Source organism: Phyllobates terribilis, unplaced genomic scaffold, assembly GCF_046119375.1.
Source record: "Phyllobates terribilis strain yellow unplaced genomic scaffold, ASM4611937v1 Scaffold_2__4_contigs__length_985480577, whole genome shotgun sequence".
Taxonomy (NCBI): Eukaryota; Metazoa; Chordata; class Amphibia; order Anura; family Dendrobatidae; genus Phyllobates; species Phyllobates terribilis.
This window is the reverse complement of record NW_027362762.1, coordinates 345,154,693-345,175,877: the sequence shown is the minus strand read 5'-3', so window position 1 is coordinate 345,175,877 and position 21,185 is coordinate 345,154,693. Positions and strand designations below refer to the sequence as shown.

At 41.2% G+C, this 21,185-nt stretch overlaps 2 protein-coding genes across 2 annotated transcripts in view; both read left to right on the top strand.

The window, feature by feature from the left end:
* The window catches only part of MYH15 (myosin heavy chain 15), a 109,774-nt gene extending 100,882 nt beyond the window's left edge, over positions 1 to 8,892 (top strand). Inside the window, exons 41-51 of the mRNA XM_073669088.1 lie at positions 816 to 947; positions 1,430 to 1,485; positions 1,872 to 1,923; positions 2,190 to 2,220; positions 2,309 to 2,406; positions 2,496 to 2,578; positions 7,203 to 7,239; positions 7,786 to 7,905; positions 8,478 to 8,579; positions 8,677 to 8,789; positions 8,844 to 8,892. Coding sequence (XP_073525189.1) covers positions 816 to 947; positions 1,430 to 1,485; positions 1,872 to 1,923; positions 2,190 to 2,220; positions 2,309 to 2,406; positions 2,496 to 2,578; positions 7,203 to 7,239; positions 7,786 to 7,905; positions 8,478 to 8,579; positions 8,677 to 8,789; positions 8,844 to 8,892 — 873 coding nt within the window. The remainder of the gene's footprint in view (positions 1 to 815; positions 948 to 1,429; positions 1,486 to 1,871; positions 1,924 to 2,189; positions 2,221 to 2,308; positions 2,407 to 2,495; positions 2,579 to 7,202; positions 7,240 to 7,785; positions 7,906 to 8,477; positions 8,580 to 8,676; positions 8,790 to 8,843) is intronic.
* A 1,909-nt stretch (positions 8,893 to 10,801) lies between these two features.
* The window catches only part of IFT57 (intraflagellar transport 57), a 46,427-nt gene continuing 36,043 nt past the window's right edge, over positions 10,802 to 21,185 (top strand). Inside the window, exons 1-8 of the mRNA XM_073664608.1 lie at positions 10,802 to 10,921; positions 13,253 to 13,473; positions 15,315 to 15,477; positions 15,564 to 15,682; positions 17,545 to 17,635; positions 17,724 to 17,795; positions 19,798 to 19,920; positions 20,009 to 20,080. Coding sequence (XP_073520709.1) covers positions 13,319 to 13,473; positions 15,315 to 15,477; positions 15,564 to 15,682; positions 17,545 to 17,635; positions 17,724 to 17,795; positions 19,798 to 19,920; positions 20,009 to 20,080 — 795 coding nt within the window. The 5' untranslated portion in view covers positions 10,802 to 10,921; positions 13,253 to 13,318. The remainder of the gene's footprint in view (positions 10,922 to 13,252; positions 13,474 to 15,314; positions 15,478 to 15,563; positions 15,683 to 17,544; positions 17,636 to 17,723; positions 17,796 to 19,797; positions 19,921 to 20,008; positions 20,081 to 21,185) is intronic.

Here is a 21,185-nt window from a genome sequence, read left to right as displayed (position 1 = left end):
AGTTCCATTAAAAAAGCGCCATGTGTAAGGCAGACCTTACATATTGTCATTTGGACCTCTGTCCAAATGACACTTTCATCGTGATGCAATTAGAAACGTATAGAAAAGTCTCCATGTGGCTTCAGTCCAGGAGAAGTAGGGGTTTCTGAAAGGATATGTGCACATGTAGCATATTTGTTGCCAAAATCTCTATAACTACCCAAAACATTATTATTTATTTATATAGTGCCTGCATATTCCACAGCACTTTGCAGACAATACCAAGAGGGACTCACAATCTAAACTCCCTATCAGTATGTCTTTGGCGTGTGGGACATCTGCAAGGAGTGTGTATGTTCTCCCCGTGTTTGTGTGGGTTTCCTCCAGGTTCTCCGGTTTACTCCGATACTCCAAAGACATACTGATAGGGAATTTGGATTGTTTGCCCCAATGGGGACAGTGTCAATAATGTCTGTAAAGCGCTGTGGAATTAATGGTGCTATATACTGTCAGTAAAATAATAAACTAAACCTACACAAAAATGGGGAGAACATACAAACTCCTTGTAGATGTTTCTTCTTGGTGAACTTAGGACAGCAGAGTGACAGTGCTAACCACTGAGCCCCGTGCTGCCCCCTTGAATGGGGTATGTAAAAATCTACTGTATGTACAATTTGTAGAAACAACCCGATTCAGGTTTATGGAAATCTGCCACGTGTAAACATATTTTTATTCGTATATATTTCCTCTACAAACCAAAGCTCTTTAAGTCACACTATGCTTAGCACTATTTTGTAAATGACATGTCAGGTCGAATAATCCACTGTCTTTCAAAGGAGCAACAAGCCAATCAGTACCTGACCAAATACAAGAAACAGCAACATGAACTGGATGACGCCCAAGAGCGGGCTGATATAGCCGAATCACAAGTAAATAAACTGAGAAGCAAAACAAGAGATGGTGGGAAGGTGAGAAGACATCTTCTGGTCTCTGTGGCTTATTGGTGTAAATATACATCTATATAATATCTGGTGTCCGATCTACATGCATGAAGACTATATACACCACTGAATATCCTGTTAACATTTAATGGCTAACGCTCAAGTTTTTGGACATCATTGTCATTTTTGTTAAAGTAATATTTTACTCTCTTTATCTTTATGTACCTATTTATTTCTAATCAATTAACTTTTGAACATATGTGAACACAAAACTGTACTCATATTGTGGCAATCAATGGAAATTCTTATATCCAGTTTTACATATGCATTATATATTTCACCTGTAGGTGCGTGAAGAGGAATAAACAGAAGACTTGTGAGGCTGCACTTTCTGAAACGTTGAAGCAATTTATCCTGGAATTGTAAAGCGACCTTAGCATGCGACTACATAAAATAAATCTTATCACATAAAATTTATCTTTTTTATTATCTTTCTTGCTTCATAACAGCCAGCAATCCTTAAGATTTGTTCCTTTCCTTGTAATTATAATGATTATTATCTATTGTAAGTGCAAAAAAAAAGTCAGTCATGATAAAGTTATCATTTTTAGAATATTACAATTTAAAATCTAAAAAAAATAAAAATCACACTAGAAAATAGAAATGAGACCAATTAAAAATCCCCGAAAAAAAATAAAAAATCACAATATACAGTGGGGTGAAGTAGGTGAAAAATGAAAGACAACAGAAACTGTACTCTCCTGGGCAACAGAACATCAGAACAGAGTAATAATGCTAATATATGCCATTCACAGCTCATTGACTGACCTCAGAGATTAATGCTGTCATCATTTTAAGAGAAAAAGTATCAGATATCTGATCATCTTCTTTGTTTTCATATCCTAATGCAGTCTACAAAAAGTGGCTCAATTTCGATTCATTTTCGCCCAGAGATGGTGCAACACATGACTTCCAGTGCCTAGGAATCACCATACTGGACGCAGTAAGGAAATATTCTTAGTAGACCTCTCCTAAACACTGTAAGAATACCAGATACTATTCACTGCAAAAAATTACATGTTCGACCCACTTCCTACGAGGCTTTAAATGTTGGTTGAAATGCGGTGCACAGGGTAGTCAGATATAACAAGATGTAATGTGCTAAAAAATGGGGTAAGAGAAGAAAAAAAGGGTGGAGGAGTCATCACAAAAAAAGAAGAAAAAAAAAGTATATCTGTAGAGTAAAAAATTAATGGATGTCATGCTTAGGCAACTTGGTATCATGGACCATGGTGTCAAGGTCTGAACAAATGTGTCATGTTTAATAAAATGCTAAATGATATCGGATTTATCATAAATCCATCTATTGTGAACTTTACTTCTTGCAGGGGAACAAATTGTTTCTCCCGATAATGTGCAACAGTCTTGCAGCCAGAAGCAAGAAATTAAGGAGTTGAACTTGTGTACGAGTGAGGTCTGCCATTTTGTAATGTAGGATGAACTAGGGATCATGTCATAATATGACATTAAAGAGAGTTTGTGTAATACCATTATCATTTGAACCAATTAACATAGTTTAGGACATGTTCACAAAGTTTTAAGAATGTTACATCTAAAACAAAAAAGAAGAGTAAACAAGCACATAATGAACAATCCTGGTAGGTTCCAAAGACCACCTCATTAGGACTTTTTAGGCTGACTCTAAAGAGATCACATTATTTGAGCATTTTTATATAGCCACATTTTCTTACACTCAGAGAGGTTCCTGCTCCTACCAGATCTCACTCCCAAGCATACACATACATATGTTTGTGAGATCATGGTTTATTTTAGCAAGCATATAGAAGTGAAATGAGACCTGAGATGTGGGAGTTGTAAATGCATTGCAAGTGAACTTCTGAAAGTCATTCTCCTTTCACACAAGGCTATGGCTTCCCTACTGTGATAAAATATTTTGATTATGGCCAGCTGGATTGGACCCTGATCTACCACATCAACAAAAAGGCCCAAAATACATGTCTCAGGGTTAAGTGAAATTTAGAGACCACAGACTTCCATGACTAACTTTCCAATATTTTCCTACAGCTTAGCCATTTTGGGGTAACACCAAAACATATGCATGAATTCCGCTCCTTCCTCCCTGCACCTCGGACAAACATCGTCCTCTCTAAAGCCCATCCTACATAATGCTTTGGGGGTCCTGTAGACTCTGTGCGCCGGAAATAAAATATATACAGTTGAAGCCAGAAGTTTACATACACTATATAAAAAGACACATATGCATGTTTATCTCAATATCTGACATGAATTCAGAATAAACCTTTCCCGTTTTAGGTCAATTAGGATTACCATAATTTTTAATATTTGCCAAATGCCAGAATAATGAGAGAGAGAGAGAGAATGTTTTAAGGCATTTTTATTATTTATTGCAACGTCAAAAGTTTACATACATTTCATTAGTATTTGGTACCATTGCCCTTAAACTTGGTTCAAACGTTATGGATATCCTTCCACAAGATTCTCACAATAGTTGGTCGGAATTTGGGCCCATTCCTCCTGACAAAACTGGTGTAACTGATCCTGGTTTGTAGGTCGCCTTGCTCGAACCTGCCTTTTCAGCTTTGCCCATAAATTTTCAATAGGATTGAGATCAAGGCTTTGTGATGGTCACTCCAAAACATTGACTTTGTTATCATTAAGCCACTTTGTTACCATTTTGGCAGTATGCTTTGGGTCATTGTCCATATGGAAGACTCATTTCCGCCCAAGCTTTAACTTTCCGGCTGATGTCTTGAGATGTTGCGTCAGTATTGCCACATAATCTTCTTTTCTCATGATGCCATCTATTTTGTGAAGTGCACCAAACCCTCCTGCAGCAAAACAACCCCACAAGATGATGCTGCCAGCCCCGTGTTTCAAAGTTGGGATGGTGTTCTTAGGCTTCCAAGCTTCTCCCTTTTTCCTCCACAAGTAACGATGGTCATTATGCCCAAAAAGTTCAATTTTAGTTTCATCAAACCATGACATGTCTCCAAAAATTAAGGTCTTTGTTCCTGTGTGCATTTGCAAACATTAATCTGGCTTTTTTATGTTTCTTTTGGAGTAATGGCTTTTTGCCTGGCAGAGTGGCCTTTCAGCCCATGTTGATACAGTACTCGTTTCAATGTTGTTATTGACACAATCTTACCAGCTTCAGCCATCATCTTCACAAGGTCTTTTGCTTTTGTCCTTGGGTTGATATGCCCATGTTGGACCAAAGCACATTCATCTCTGGGACACAGAACCCGTCTCCTTCCTGAGCTGCATGATGACTGGATATTCCCATCTTGTTTGTACTTGCGTATAATTGTTTGTACAGATGAACGAGGCATCTTCAGGTATCTTGAAATTGTACCAGAAATTGAGTCAGACTTGTGCAAGTCCACAATTCTCTTTCTGATTTCTTGGCTGATTTCTTTAGACTTTCCCATGATGCTACGCAAAGAAGCAATGTGTTTCAGGTGAAAAAAACTATCACAAGCTTCCAAACACATGACATCATCATATGGGCAGTCCTGCATTGTTTAAAGGCATAGTAATCTTAGTGTACGTAATCTTTTGACTTTGCAGTAAGTAATAAAAATGCCTTAAAACATTCTCTCTCTCTCTTTATTCTGGCATTTGGCAAATATTAAAAATCATGGTAATCCTAATTGACCTAAAACGGGAAAGGTTTATTCTGATTTCATGTCAGATATTGAGAAAAACATGCATAGGTGTCTTTTTATATAGTGTATGTAAATTTCTGGTTTCAACTGTATATATACATATATACCGTATTTTTCAGACTATAAGACGCACCGGACCATAAGACGCAACTCGGTTTAGAGGAGGAAAATAGAAAAAAAAAATTAAGCAAAAAATGTGGTCATGATGCCCTATTAAGGGGGAGGGGGTATATATGGCTCCCTCCTTCCTGTTATACGTGGCCCTCATCCCCATCCTGATATGCATGGCACCCCAATCCACCATCCTGGTATGCATGGTCCCCTCATTCCTCTTCCTGGTATGTATGGGACTCTTCATCCCTGTATGTATGGCCCCCTTCATCCCTGTATGTATAGCCCCTCTCATCCTTGTATGTATGGCCCTCTTCATCCCTGTATGTATGGCCCTTCTCATGCCTCATCCCTGTATGTATGGCCCCCTCATCCTTGTATGCATGGCCCCCCTCATCCCCGTATGTATGGCCCCCCTCATCCCTGTATGTATGGCCCCCTCATCCTGGTATGCTTGGCACCCCTGATCCCCGTCACGCTGCACAGAAAAAAGTAAATAATCATACTCACCTCCTCTCTCCTCCAGCGCTGTGTTCTGCTCTGTGCCGGAATAGTCACTGCTCCCCATGCCGGGACTGCGTGGGTGGGGAGCAGTGACCATTCATTCTCCCTAATAGCACGCACACTTTAGTTGCAGTTCGGCTCCTGCTGTGCTCAGCGGTCAGCTTGCCCGCTATTAAAGGCCATGAATATTCACCACACCCAGTGGAGCAGTGACTATTCCGGCACAGAGCCGGACACATGCAAATAGAATATGAATTGTCAAACATATAAGAAACAACCTCAATGATATACAGTGGGGAAATAAGTATCTGATTCCCTTCCGATTTTGTAAGTTTTCCCATCTACAAAGAATGGAGAGGTCTGTAATTTTTTTATCATAGGGACACTTCAACTGTAAGAGACGGAATGTAAAAAAAATCCAGAAAATCACATTGTAGGATTTTTACATAATTAATTAGCATTTTATTGCATGAAATAAGTATTTGATAAAACAGAAAAACAAAACTTAATATTTGCTACAGAAACCTTTGTTTGCAATTACAGAGGTCAGACGTTTCCTGTAGTTCTTGAACAAGTTTGCACACACTGCAGCAGGGATTTTGGCCCACTCCTCCATACAGATCTTCTCCAGATCTTTAAGGTTTTGGGGCTGTCACTGGGCAACATTGAGTTTCAGCTCCCTCCGAAGATTTTATATTGGGTTAAGGTCTGGAGATTGGCTAGGCCTCTCCAGGACCTTGAAATGCTTCTTATGGAGCCACTCCTTAGTTGCCCTGGCTGTGTGTTTTGGGCCATTGTCATGCTGTAAGACCTAGCCATGGCTTATCTTCAATGCTCTTACTTAGGAAGGAGGTTATTGGCCAAAATCTTGCAATACATGATCCCATCCATCCTCCCTTCAATACAGTGCAATCGTCCTGTCCCCTTTGCAGAAAATCACCCCGAAAGTATGATGTTCTCCCCCCCATGCTTCACGGTTAGGACGGTATTCTTGGGGTTGCACTCATCCTTTTTCCTTCAAACACGGCGAGTGGAGTTGATACCAAAAAGTTCTATCTTGGTCTCATGTGACCACATGACCATCTCCCATGCCTCCTCTGGATTATCCAGATGGTCACTGTCAAACTTCACTGCAGCAGGGATTTTGGCACACTCCTCCATACAGATCTTCTCCAGATCTTTAAGGTTTTGGGGCTGTCGCTGGGCAACATTGAGTTTCAGCTCCCTCCAAAGATTTTCTATTGGGTTCAGGTCTGGAGACTGGCTAGGCCTCTCCAGGACCTTGAAATGCTTTTTATGGAGCCACTCCTTAGTTGCCCTGGCTGTGTGTTTTGGGCCATTGTCATGCTGTAAGACCTAGCCTTTGGCTCATCTTCAATGCTCTTACTTAGGAAGGAGGTTATTGTCCAAAATCTTGCAATACATGATCCCATCCATCCTCCCTTCAATACAGTGCAGTCGTCCTGTCCCCTTTGCAGAAAATCACCCCGCAAGTATGATGTCCTCCCCCCCCCATGCTTCACGGTTAGGACGGTGTTCTTGGGGTTGCAATCATCCTTTTTCCTTCAAACACGGCGAGAGGAGTTGATACCAAAAAGTTCTATCTTGGTCTCATGTGACCACATGACCATCTCCCATGCCTCCTCTGGATTATCCAGATGGTCACTGTCAAACTTCAAATGGGCCTGGACATATGCTTAAGTGAGCAGGGGGACCTTGCGTGCACTGCAGGATTTTAATCCATGACGGCGTAGTGTGTTACTAACGGTAATGTTTGACACTGTGGTCCCAGCTCTCTTCAGGTCATTGACCAGGTTCTCCCGTGTAGTTCTTTGCTGATTCCTGACCTTTCTCAGAATCATCCTTACCCCACGAGGAGAGATCTTGCATGGAGCCCCAGATCGAGGAAGATTAACAGTCATCTTGTGTTTCTTCCATTTTCTAATAATTGTGCCAACAGTTGTTGGCTTCGCAAGAAGCTGCTTGCCTATTGTTCTGTAGCCCATCCCAGCCTTGTGCAGGTCTACAATTTTGTCCCTGGTGTCCTTAGACAGCTCTTTAATCTTGGATATGGTGGAGAGGTTGGAGTGTGATTGACTAATTGTGTGGATAGGTGTCTTTTATACAGGTAACGAGCTCAAACAGGTGTACTTAATACAGGTAATGAGTGCAGAGTAGGAGGGCTTCTTAAAGAAAAACTAACAGGTCTGTGAGAGCCAGAATTCTTGCTGGTTGGTAGGTGATCAAATACTTATTTCATCCAATAAAATGCAATTTAATTATGTAAAAATCATAGAATGTGATTTTCTGTTTTTTATTTTTAGACTCTGTCTCTCACAGTCGAAGTGTATCTACGCTAAAAATTACAGACCTCTCCATTCTTTGTAGGTGGGAAAACTTGCAAAATCGGCAGTGTATCAAATTCTTATTTTTCCCACTGTATTTGTATGGACTCTGTAGTTAGAAAGAAGGCTGAATCAGCAGTATACATAAATGGATGAGAGACAGATAGTCACAACTAATGAAATCACGACTATACTTAGCATGTGTATGTCATAATTGTTACTGAAAGACTGCAGGATACATACACGCTGTTGAGAGTCTCCCCAGGACAGTGGAGTCCGCCCGATGTGCGTTTCAGCTATTGCCTTCTGTCTATAGTGGTGAATAACATCTGCATACCATAGCGCTTATTTCCTTTGACGTGTTTTTCTCTGAGCAATCCGTTTACTGATAAAGATCTTGTGTAGACCGAAACGTCTAATTTTTGGATTGTAGTCATTTAATAAATACCTAATCTATCAATTATCTGAGTGCCAAGTTCTATATTCATTCGATAAAAATGACAGACCTACCTTATTTTACCTGCAATTTGGAGTGTCGTGGTTTTCTTTGGAATAGAATGTGTTGATACCTGTGAAGTACAGTTAATAGTAATAATAATAATAATAATAATAAAAAGGGAGTAGTTTGCTAAGTGAATGAAATGCAGCCTTTGTCTCTACATAGTGAATCAAGTGTATTGTGCCAACTACTGTTCATATAGGATGGATGTGGGGTTTACATAGCTCCCAACCATCCCGGATTCAGCGAGACTGTCCCGATTTGAGGGCTTAGTCCTGCCATGGCAGGGCTTTGTAAAAAAAAAAAAAAGGCATGATTGATATTTTTTTCTCTATTAAACCCATAATGTAATAAAAAAGTAATGCATTTTTTCTGCAGTTTTTTTCTGCAGATGTCCTCATCACACAACGCAATAACAATCTTTTCTGATTATTGCGTATTTGCTGCGCTTCTTTTATGCTATTCCCCCCTTATTTCATGCATTTTGGTGCAGGTATGAAGCAGAGTTTTTAACGTTTTTTTAATAGTACAGAAAAGCTTGAATTCTGCACTTAAAAATACACTTTTTTTTTCCCATGTGTTTTTTTCAGAAGAAGCCTATAAACAAAAAATGTACCAAAACCGCAGAGCTCAGAAGTGTCTTTAGACCACTGAGAGCAGAGATTTCATGGAATCACATCCACTTTGCTTGGAAATTTAGGCCGTATTCACATGTAGTGTAATTGCAACGTATTTTCTCCTGCTTTTTTTTTAACAGAAATACTGCCGTGTTTAACTGTCCAAGTAAAGTGGATGTGATTCCATGAAAACTGTTCCCCCTGTGCGTCTAAAGACACTGCTAGACTGTGCGGTTTTGGAGCTTTTTTTTTCTCTAGAGGCTTTTATGTGGAGCCTCTATAGCAGGGGTGGGGAATCTTTTTTTCTGACCAGGGCCATTTGGTTATTTATACCATCCTCTGGGGTCCATACAAATCGTGTGCTAACTAAGCTCACAAAGTACGTCCTGACGCTGGCGTAATTTTTACTGTAAGCGTCTCAGAGTTCAGTAGTGAACACTGCATGCTCGTGCTCACAGAGAAAGAAATTAATGTGCCGGTGAATGTAAAAATACAGCTGCCGGCCAAAGCACTGTGGTCCCTGGGAATCTTCCCAGTGGCCGGATAAAAAGTCATGGGGGCCATAAACGGCCAGCGAGCCTGAGGTTCCTCACCTCTGCTCTAGGGAAACTCTCTTAACTGCAGTTACTTTTTTAAGTGCAGAATCAAAACTTTTCTGTCCTATAAAAACCACATTAAAAACGTGACTTCACATCTACACCAGAAATGCATGAAATAAGGGGGAAAAGGCATAAAAATGCAGCAATAATCAGAGAACACAGCATTTTTGCAACATGTGAATGCGGCTTTACAGACACCAAAAAGCTACATGTCGTATAGTGAAGCTACAGAAAGATGAGAAAGTTCTGGCGGCTCCGACGGTGAATATGGGAACGAAAAAGAATCCACAGGTCCCAACTAGATATGAGCAGAACGCACAGATGACGTCTCTCCAGCCCTGGCTAATCAAGATCCGCGCCGGGGATGCTGGACGGTAAGAGATTTGCGGCCTCCTGTCCAGCCACCAGGTACCACTGACTTGCACACTATACCAGAGTCCAGTGAATGCATCCGCTCATCTCTAGTCCCAACTGCCCTGGATACAGCGGACAGTCCTGGATTTGGGTCTACACCCTGCAGTCTTGGGTGTCTGCTGAATGTCCCTCACTACCAGCGCCCCTCTGACATCTCCTCCTGCCAAGGTAGAAAGAAATGGCACATTTGCGTGGAATGGGGCGTCACCAAAATGTGTTGCGGGGCGCCATGTGCGCCGCATAATTTGTCCCTCTTTCTGTTCTTCAAAAGTTGGGAGGTATGGGCTTACTCCTGCCCAGCTACCCACCGGAGGATTCACCTGTGGACCAGTCCGAGCCAGCAAGTGATAATAAATAATCACTTAATTTATAGGGCGCCAGCATACTCCGCAGCACTTTACAATTGTGAGTGGACATGTACCTTCTACCGACAATAAAGACATTACAGAGTAACACACAGTTCAGTTACAGGAGTGAGGGCGCTGCTCACAAGTTACAATCTATAAGAAGCGATCGTCGCACACTTATATATAGAAATCATTTAAATAAGTTCACAACCTCAGTTCCCATAATGCAAATAAAAAATAAACAAATTGCCAAATCTGTTATCGCTGTATGTGGGACTGTCTGAGTAAAATCTCATTATATTTAGGCCATACGCTGAATGCCAAACGTTCTAGCTTTCAGGAGCCCACCGCAAGTCTGTCATCCAAGGGTCCACATGACCCTGCAGCCGGCCCTATGGGGAGCAGGTCTGTGGCCATACTACGGTCTCCACAATGCTCCCATAGTAGTGCCATACGTAGCACATCAGGCGGGCTTAGAAATACGTTTTTATTAAAGCTGCTGCATTGTCCACTTAGTTTCCGAGTACAATAATAACCTCTAATTTATATACAGCCTGTAATAAAATAATAAGGCATCTTCCATTTGTACACCCCACAGAACTGAGCTGAGTCAGATATAACGCTGCACATTCAGGCCCGCTATGGCCGGATATCACATTATTTCCCTTCACCCCGCACTCCATATGTATTCCCACTGCCAGCACTAAACATGGCGGCGCAGCGCGAGTCACCTGACACAGGGAGAGTCGCACAGCGTGACGTCATCGCGCCGGTTGCCTAGAGAAGAAGGTAACCATAGCTGATGCGCTGGGAGAGAAGCGGAGTCTGCGGTGTTATTGCCGGTTATCACCGAGATCGGTGCGTGCCACGTTGTGTCTTTAGTGTGTATTATCCTGTGACCGGGGCAGGGGGCTCTTTCTTGTCAGGGATTCTCATTGGGGTCTTCCGCTAAAGCTGCTGTAGATCGCACTGTGTCCCCGATGGCTTATACACATAGTGAGATGGATTCCCGGTGTGAACTGTCCCTACCATAGTAACAGAAACATTTAAAGGGAAGGTGTCGGTGTGGCAGCCTCCTGCCGTACTCCGTGGGTGCAGGGCATCTCCCCGATCAGTGTGTGGCACAGGTAATGGGCGATCAGGCACTTTACTGCAGCCTTATTATAAGGAATATCTAAGGCAGATGCTGATGACCAGATCTGATCACTCACCAACAAATGGCCCATGCTCATTAACCTCTTTATGACAGTTATCTTTCTTTTTACACTATTTTCTTCTCCCCTTCTTCAGAAAACCATAACTTTTATATTTTCCCTTAAACAGCCACGTGACGTCTTGTTTCTTGCGGGACGAGATGTAGCTTTGAATGACACCATCCATTTTACCATCTAATGTCCTGGAAAATTATGATAAAATTACAAGTGGAACAAGATGGTGAAAAAAATTGCAATTCCACCATAGTGTTTTGGGTTTTGTCTTTCCAGCGTTCATTGTGCAGCAGTAATGTGCTGGTAACATGATCCTCCAGGTCAGTACAAGGACAGCGATACCAAACTTGTATCGTTTTTTTTTTCTGTGGTGCAAAAAATTCAGAAATTTGTAAAGGAAAAAAAAGTCGCCATTTTCTGAGGCCAAGAGCTATTTTATTTTTCTGTTGAGGGAGCTTAGTGAGCGCTGGTATTTTATGGTATTTTGTGGGGCTAGCTGACTGTTTTGTTTTTTTATTGCATTTTTTTGGGGGAGGGGGAGTGCATCCACTGAGAAATGACAATTCTGGCAATTTGATACTTTTGCTTTGCGAAGTTTACCATATAGGTTAAATCATTTTATATTTTGATTCTGAATATGTTTTTTTTTTATTGTCTCAATTTTAATATGGGAAAAAGAGAAGTGATTCAAACATTATTTATTTATTATTTATTCCATTTTTCTTAGAATTGAGTGATTCCATATTTTTTTTCCCTCTTCTTGGTCTGAAAAAAATTACCCTTACTGAGTACCTCATTGTTAATCTTGATTTCTTTGTGTTTCTTAAAGCCCTATAGTTGCCATTTGAAATGACTTTAGTTTTGTGCCATGTCTGCGATCTGCTTTTTTTCAACATTAAACAACTGAATGAACATCCTCCGAGCCCGGTGATTCCATAATTTTTGCCAGGGGTTGTATACGGCAAGTCCCAGACAAATCGCTCATAAAGACAGGGCTGTGGAGTTGGTAAGCCAAACCTCCGACTCCTTAATGTCCACGACTCCGACTCCCTCATATGCGGCTCATGTTTAAGTGATAGATTTACTGTAGCACAGATTCATCTCAGCTAAAAGTCTAGACCCTTAGATCAGGAATAGGACAGACATTTATAGGACATTTCATAACTTTCACAAATTCTTATGAAAAAATATTCCCCACAGACTGCATTGAACTACTGTACCCAATTTATTATATATTTTAGGAGTCAGTCCATTTTATACCGACTCCACCAAAATGGGCACCGACTCCACGACTCCGACTCTGACTCCACAGCTCTGCATAAAGAAGTTCAGACCTAAATAACAATTCTGACCCCAAATTAGACTCCTACTTACCCGCTGGCTTTCCCTCTTCACGTCCAGACCTATAGAATATCCGCTATATATCTGTATGTTTTGTGGTTATAGATATGCTGCCTAAAATTGCCTCCCATGGTTTTTATGTGCCTCACGGGTAGTTGCCATAACACTGTGACAATTGGCTGTTAACCCTGTCAGGTTTGTTCCATTCTCAGCAGCTTAGCAGTAACCACAGTAGTAGTGTTACATCTCAATGTACCTTTCACAAACACCTCACCCCCTGAGGGATTGCAGAAGTGGTGGCCACTCTGGCCTCTTCCCTGTCTGGGTGGACGGCTGGACAATTACATAGATAGCTGGGCCTCAGGGAACCACAGTGTGGTGAAGGGTTAGAGCATGTCTCCATTGGATGCTTCAGGCCGGGCTGTTGTGAACACATAAACCCATTCGGCCTCATTTCTGTGAATAGTGCCACAGCCAGACACCTATAGCGGCCATGACTAGAATCAGCTGACAGTAAGATGGAGGACACCACCCAGTTTCCTCATCACTAGACATTTCCGACACAAACAATACAGGACCTATGCCAGCAATTCTCATAAGTAAATGGGAACTATCACTATTATGTGTTTTTATCTTCAAGGCATCGACAAGGTGACTAGCAGTTTCTTCCATTATTTCAAGTAAAAAGTCTGCATTTCTTATTGAAATGACTGAAGATGGAAGAAGAATGGAGGAAGATGAGCGCGGCCCTGGAGCCGCCTTCCAGGTCTTCATCCTCATGGAAGATTTACTGGAGAAACTGAAGCTGCTTGATTATGAAGAGGATTTACTAAGGAAGCACAATATGAGGCCAATATCCCGGTAGGTGTGGAGTAGACATATTATCCAGCCTTCACTTTAATGTTTGGGTGTTGTTTTCTTACACCAAAGTTCACCTGTCTCCAAAAGATGTTCCAAATTGGTCACTCTGGGCCCCTGTAGGGTTATTAACCCCTTTACGACAAATGACATATATTTACATCCTATGTTGTGTCCCTGACTGTGGTGCGGGCTCCGACTTTGAGCCCGCACCTTTCCCCTCCCATGATGGCTGATTTAATCAGCTGTCATGTTCCTTTAACAGTCGCTGATACATCGGAGATCCACTTGCAGCTGTTTAACCAGTTAAATCCCACTTTCAATTTGACAGCGGGATTTGTCATGCTCCAGCCTGTAGCACGACATTTCGGCCACCCATCGGCGCCCCTGTCATGTGATTGCAGGGTGCTGATGGATTGTCTTGACAGCTGGGGGTCTGCAGAAGTGTCTGTAATTACGATACTCCTGTGAATGGCGGCTCGTGGCTGGCGTTCATAGGGGGGGGGGGGGGGCGCTACTGTTACTACTCCTTCCCCCATGCTGCAGTTAAAGGGAAGCTGTAGTCATTAGTGCGACAGTCACTGCACATCAAGAGTGTAGTATACAGTCTATCGTTTTAAAGTTTATGCATTTTCATGCACAACAAACGTAAATTAACATTTGGGTATCTTAAATGCTCACAGCAGCATTATAGTCCTATAGTCATTGGTAACAGTCAACCAGGTTGTTGACAGTCAAACTGTTGAGGCTGCTTTTGATACTACTTTAGCATCACTGGCTTGTTGTATATGCCGGGAAAACCCCTGATACGTACATGCATCCAATGTATCAAAACGGAATAAGTCCCCTTTTTCATACTACCCATAGACTTCAATTCATTGACAAAAGCTAAAAGTGTCCCTTTTGCTATTGTAGGGAAGGGTCATGTTTTTTCTATATCTACGTCAATACCAACTGGTGTGCACACCAAACATAAGAAAATATATCAAGCTTAATTAACTGTTCATACATAATTTACAAATACATCCATATCATTATTGATAAAAGTCTTTAAAAACCCACAACGCTGTCTCAATAATATTGTGATCTGAATACTGGGTCTCAATATACCCTCACAATAAAGGGTGACCCACCAAAGAGATATATATAACAGATAAAAAATAGAAATAGCATCTAGTATACCGTATATACTAAGAAAAGAGGCAAGCATGGCTTAATAAACTAAAAGTACAATAGCTAAATAGCCCTATAAATAATCATAGGTGTAATTGTATAAATGTCAAAGTCTACATAAATAACCTGGTTGATGGGGAAAAAAAAAGAGAGGTGAGGCCGAGGGGGTCTCATTTGTATCACCACTGTGTGGCTTCATCAGGCGTAGAGAAGGCAATCTACCCAACCACAAGCTGGTTATATTATATATATATATAGTAAAGCTGTTGTGAGACAGTAGGGACAATTTTTTCTAAGCCCATCCACTTTTTCAAATAAAGAATAAAAAGTTGCTAAATTTGTTGTTGCAAAATTTGTAGCATTTACATTTTGACTCTAGTTTTCTGGCGTACAAGGGATGATAAATTTCACCAACAGAATTTGTGAGAATAAACCTCTGTGTGCTAACATGTAAAATCAGAGGCACATGGAGGTATAGTTTTGGGCCATAGAGCCATATGGAGTGCTGTATCAGCGATCATAGATCCCAAACATGGTCATATAGGTGGTTCCTCACAGAAGCCCCAATAAGGGCTGCACGGCTTAGCGGGCCTCCCTGCCATATTGTGTTGTGTCCGCTATGGTCTGTGCGTAGCGTCAGCATAATGTGTTCTCTAACGTTCTCTTCCTAGGTTATATTTCGCGGTGCCAACCAATCCCGGGGAACAGTTCTACATGTTTAGCACTCTCGCCGCTTGGCTTATAAACAAAGCTGGACGCTATTTTGAACAACCCCAAGAATACGATGACCCAAATGCTGTCATTTCCAAAATTCTTACAGAGCTGCGATCATTTGTAAGTTTCATGGTATTTTCTTATGTGGCTTTATTGGGTGTAAATCAGCATGTAGAAGTCATGATGGTATATCTTGTTTTCCTAAGGGTGGTACCGCAGATTTCCCCCCCTCTAAGCTGAAGGCAGGCTATGGAGAACAAGTCTGCTATGTCCTTGACTTCTTAGCAGAGAACACCTTAAAGCATATAGACTTTACATGGAAGAGGTAAGTTTGTCTTATTGTTTTTTTCTGATTTTGGGAAACCCCTGTCCCTCAGCTGCAATTTGTTGATTGTTTTTTTAAAAAAAACAACTTACTAAGCTTTACTCACCCTCCCCTGGCGCTGCAGCCAATAACTGAGCTCAGCGGCTCTGCCCAAGCTGACTGCCTGAGCCACTGAGGGCACTCACCACTGTAGACAATAAGACACTGGGAGACTCGGTGCTGGACCCAGGAAGGGTGAGTAAAATACAGGTTTCAAAAAAAATAAACTGGGGGAGTGGAGGTCAGAAGTTATCCGAAACCAGAAAACGTTAAGGCTATATTGTAGAGCCAATGCATATTATGGTATGCATCTGAATAAGTAGAAGTCTTTCATATAGTGCCAGTATCCCCCTTTATAATTAGTAGAAGAGCAGGGCATCAACAGATTTATTTTGACATAATGTACAAGGCAATTCCAAATTGTTAGACTTTTTGATACAGCTCCCATGGTCAGAATAACAAGTATCTAGGCTTTGCTTTAACAACAAAGCGCTGGACTTAAAGGGGTATTCCCATCTCCAAGATCCTATCCCAATATGTAGTGGGTGTAATAATAATAATAATAATAATAATATTAGCAAACATCTCCAATTAGAAATGTAGTATATTTTTTCTGATTCGCTATCTCTCTTTCCTCATGTGCAGGCATTGCAGGACCTTAGGTATCCATGGTTACGTCCACTGATAAAGTCACAGTTAGTTAGCAAGTTGCCAGTGGTCGTAACCATGGATACCTAAGGTCCTGTGATGCCTGCACATGGTAAAAGAGATAGCGAATCAAAAATACTATACTACATTTCTAATTGGAGATATTTGCTAATATTATTATTATTACACCTATTACATATCGGGATAGGATCCTGGAGATGGGAATGCCCCTTTAAACACATTAACATAGAACAGCCCGGAGACCTTCAATAAAGGGGTTTTCCCATGAACAAAGTTAATTTTAATTCATAGATCTTGGAAAATAATAATTTCCACAATTGGATGTGTTTAAAATAATGTTCCTGTGCTGAGATAATGTTATAAATGTGCCCCTGCTGTGTACTGTGTAATGGCTGTGTCTGACCGTACAGGAACATGGTCTGATCATACCACCGCTCCTGGGCAGGGGAGGAAGAAAAAGAGTATACAGACATTACAGCAGAGGATCACAGATGATTCTTGCCTTGAGATGAAACATTGTTTAAAAACAGGCAGTGAAATGTTTCACCTCACAGAAAGAATCAGCTGTGACCCCCTGCTGTAATGTCTGTATACTCTTTTGCTTCCTCCCCTGCCCAGGAGATGTGGTATGATCAGACCATGTTCCTGTACGGTCAGACACAGCCATTACACAGTACACAGCAGGGCACATTTATAAGATTATCTTCGCACGGGAACATTTGTTTTAAACACATCCAATTGTGGAAATTAGTATAATTCCAAGATCTATTAATTAAAATCAACTTTAAAATTAACTTTGTTTGTGGGAAAACCCCTTTGAACCCCACAGTGTCACAGAGGGAATACAAATGAGAACCCTATTTTTATTTTCACCCTATATGTCTTGTGATCACTATTGATTATGGCATCAAAGTGGTTTAACAGTCAGGATCTGTATTTTGCCTAGCTTGGATGTTGTCAATACACGGTGGCTATTATTCGCAGACCTTTTCCCGTCTGTATTTGTGCGGTGACAGCCACTCTGCCTTCGTGAACACCTACAGCTCTTCATGTTAGGGCATTTCTGCCAGGGTAATAACATGACCCTGTTACAAATGTATAAACTTACAATGTAAAAAGAAATTTGAAAATGTTTTACTTTTGGATCATTTCAGACCAACCTACCCATCAGAGGAACTGGAAGAAGAAGTTGTAGCAGAAGACGATGCAGAGTTAACATTGAATAAGGTTGAAGATGAAATTGTGGTAAGTTCTGTCCTATTAGTGCTGTTCACACTGTTGCTTGGCACGTCACTGGAATGGCAATAATTAAATATTTTCTTACCTTTTTTAGGAAGAAGATTCGGACAATGATGAGGAGCAGTTCATAGATTTAAATGTTCTCAAGGCACAAACTAGCAAAGTGGTAAGTATCTTTATTTTATATTAAGAGACGTATGTCATCAATCGTTAGCTGCCCTATACGCCATTGCTGTACTGATGTCTTGTTCTGAGCACACCGCTGGTGAGAAACCTTTAAAGCACCACTCCAACCTTTTTTATCCTTTTGTCAGGGAATGTTGTTGAATGTAGTTACATACCCACCGGTCGGCATCTTCATTTGTTTTCAGCCCTACTCTAGTCGTTCCAGCACCAAGTTACAGCTTTTGTAATACGCTGGATCACTGTGTGTTCCAGAAATCATTTTTCTCAATACAATTCTATGGGACTCAGAACAAGGCTACAAAGTGTCATTCTGGATTCCCATAGACTTGCATTGAGGAGATTTAAAAAAAAAAAAAAGTGACCTCCGCTTCACAAAGCAACCGGTGTATGATTTAGCCAGTCACAACTGAAATCGCTTGGTACCGGAGCGGGGCTGAGAACGGGTGAAGACAGCTATCGGCGAGTATACGTGATCTCTAACAAAGGGATTAAAAAAAAGCACGTGGTTTATTAAAAGTCTGGTCACAGTGTAATTATACCTAAAAATTGTTTAAATAAATCACTGTTTTATTTCCATGTAAAATTGGAAAGTATAGGAAGTGAACTTATTGCTTTCTATGAACAAAACTGACTATTCTAGTTTTAACACTAGGGCCCATTAGTATTCCTAATATGTGTGTTTTAGTAAATAATTGAATTTCATTTATTAAACTTTCTGGACATTACCCGTCCACGTATGGCGGATGTCACTTGTGCGTGTATGGAGCTGAAAAAACCCTGAAAGAGTTTTGAAAAATATATTTAAAAAAAACAGATTGAATCACCTCCCAATTTCCCAATGCAGAAATTAAAAAATATAAATATATTTGGTATTGCCACTTTTGCAAAATTCCAATTAATGAAAATCTCAAGTTAATTAACCTATTCGGTAAGTGCTGAAAAAGAAAAAAAGATCAAGATGCTAGAACTGCTTTCAGCCACCGCAATAAAAAGTGAATCAAATATTGTATTCACAGCAAACTGGTACCAATAAAACTACTGCTTACCAGGTAACAAACACAATGGAAAAATAAAAATGTTACATGTCTCAGCATTAGTGTGTGACAAGGAAAATGATATCACCCAGATGTCAGTTTACTCATACTTTTGTAGGAAGAATTACAGAGGAACATCATGTTCCAGAGTTCTAAGAAAACATGCTCCAGAATTGTGATTTTGTAAGAGGTATTTACTGAAATACTGCCTGCTTCAGCCATCCCCTAGCCAAATACTCATTAGCCAGAGGGGTAAGCCACTGGAAAGTGACACTGTCTCTATGGAGGGGTAATGCATTACACAGGAGTACAGGAATTCTAGTAGGTGCTGTGTAATCTTCGATTTTACCTGCAGTATTAGGCCACAGCCCCACTATCAGTATTTGGTCAGTATTCGGTCAGTATTATTCTCAGGAGTGGGAGCCGAAACCAGGTGAGGAACAATCAGAGAAAAGGTATAATAGAAACAAGTCACCAATTCTGCATTTATCACCCACTCCTGGTTTTGTCTCCCACTCCTGAGACAAAATACTGACCGAATACTGATAGTGAGGCCATGGCCTTACACGCACTGCATGTTTCTATAGCCATATTTTACACATTTCAAGTGCCTAAGAAACTGAATCGAACTAGACACATCTATCTCTAAACCCCACAAAGCAGTTGCTTGCTTCTTGGCATGAAGCCCTTTCTTTCAGGGGTGTATATAAACCCCGTCCGCATTTCATTAACGTGGAATCTTGCTGGACACCATGTGTGTGTTGTGTGTGCTGTGTATTGATTGTCCGAGCTCGTTCATCACTCACTTCTAATCTGGCCTTGCATATCCACTCTGGTAGGCCCATTGCACCCACACACATGAACTGACCAACAAACCTAGAAATCTAATGTCACCGCACAGTATGCATTACTCAGCACTGTAGACTAATTGCATCTCGTCTTTCTCAGGTCGCCGGTGAATCCTCTAAGCCGGGAGAGATTTTGGAATCCAATACTGACGCAGCAGAGTGGTACCTGGAAGTGGAGCGGGTCCTTCCTCAGTTAAAGGTCACAGTCAGAACTGACAATAAGGTGAGTTGTTAGAGATGGATACTGGTTTGTTAATCATCTGTACGTAAATTCTTTGAAAGGCTGAAATATTTTTGTATTTTAATTTTAGGACTGGAGAGCTCATGTGGATCAAATGCATCAACACAAAGATGGCATGGAAACATCCTTAAGTGAGACTAAGGTGAGATTGGCTTGGCAGAGAATCTTTAGGAAAAACTAATAGGAAGACGGCATGGCTCAAAGCTGGGATCAGATGCTTTGGAGTTTTCAGAGAGAGGGGCTGTCAGAAATTTAACAATCCCTTCAAATAAAGTGGTCATATATAGAGTTTGCAGAATGATTGTATTTTAAAGGGAACCTGTCACCAGAAATAACGCTGTTAACCTGCAGGTATGCGGGTAATCTGCAGGTTAATAGCGTTATTATGCTGCCCGGCGCCTGCATGCTGCCAAATGCAGCTGGAGTGTCAGTACAGGCCGGGGGCGCGGTTTCAGCAGCCGCACTGTATTCTCAGAGCGATAACTGAACCCGTGGTGCCCATGACTGAATACTAAATGCTGGCAGGGAGAATAAAGTTAATTTTCTCCCCACTGCATTTGGCTGCGTGCGGGCGCCAGGCAGCGTAATAACACTGTTACCCTGCGGGTTAACCCCATATCTGCAGGTTAATAGTGTTATTTCTGGTGACAGGTTCCCTTTAACTATAAAATAAAACATGTATTTTTATCATGCTGTATGATTGTCTCTCTATATTAAATAGATGAGCGCGCTACCAATCACTGGCACATGGGTCCCAATGTCCTTGTTCCTTTTCACCAGTGTTAACCTGTTGATCCTTGCAAACTTAATGAGCGTTCTAGAAGCATCTGCATAAGTTTGTGTACCATGAACACTTTTCATCAGTATGGGTATCATACACGTAATGAGGCTGGATGATGTTGCTTCAGAGGTTCAAAAGGGTTTCCAACTCGGGAAGCCTCCTGGTGTTAGGGTGGGGCTGTCCAGGGAGAGACAGAAGTCACAATCACTTGGGAGCTGATTCATTAATTCATAAGCATGGAGAGATTCTATAAAACATAACCTTTAATCTGTACTTAAAAAGCAGGGCTAGCCCGAGCTAAAACAAACAGCACAAAATATACAACTTCTGGGTGTGCAGTTACTAGTCAAAGAGAGTGGACTTACATGTGCCAAGTGAAATAAATGTTTTAGATCTCCCCTAGACCAGGCATGAAGAAATCATCCTTCCTGGATCCTCGCGTGGAGCTTGTATCAGGTGGGAGGCT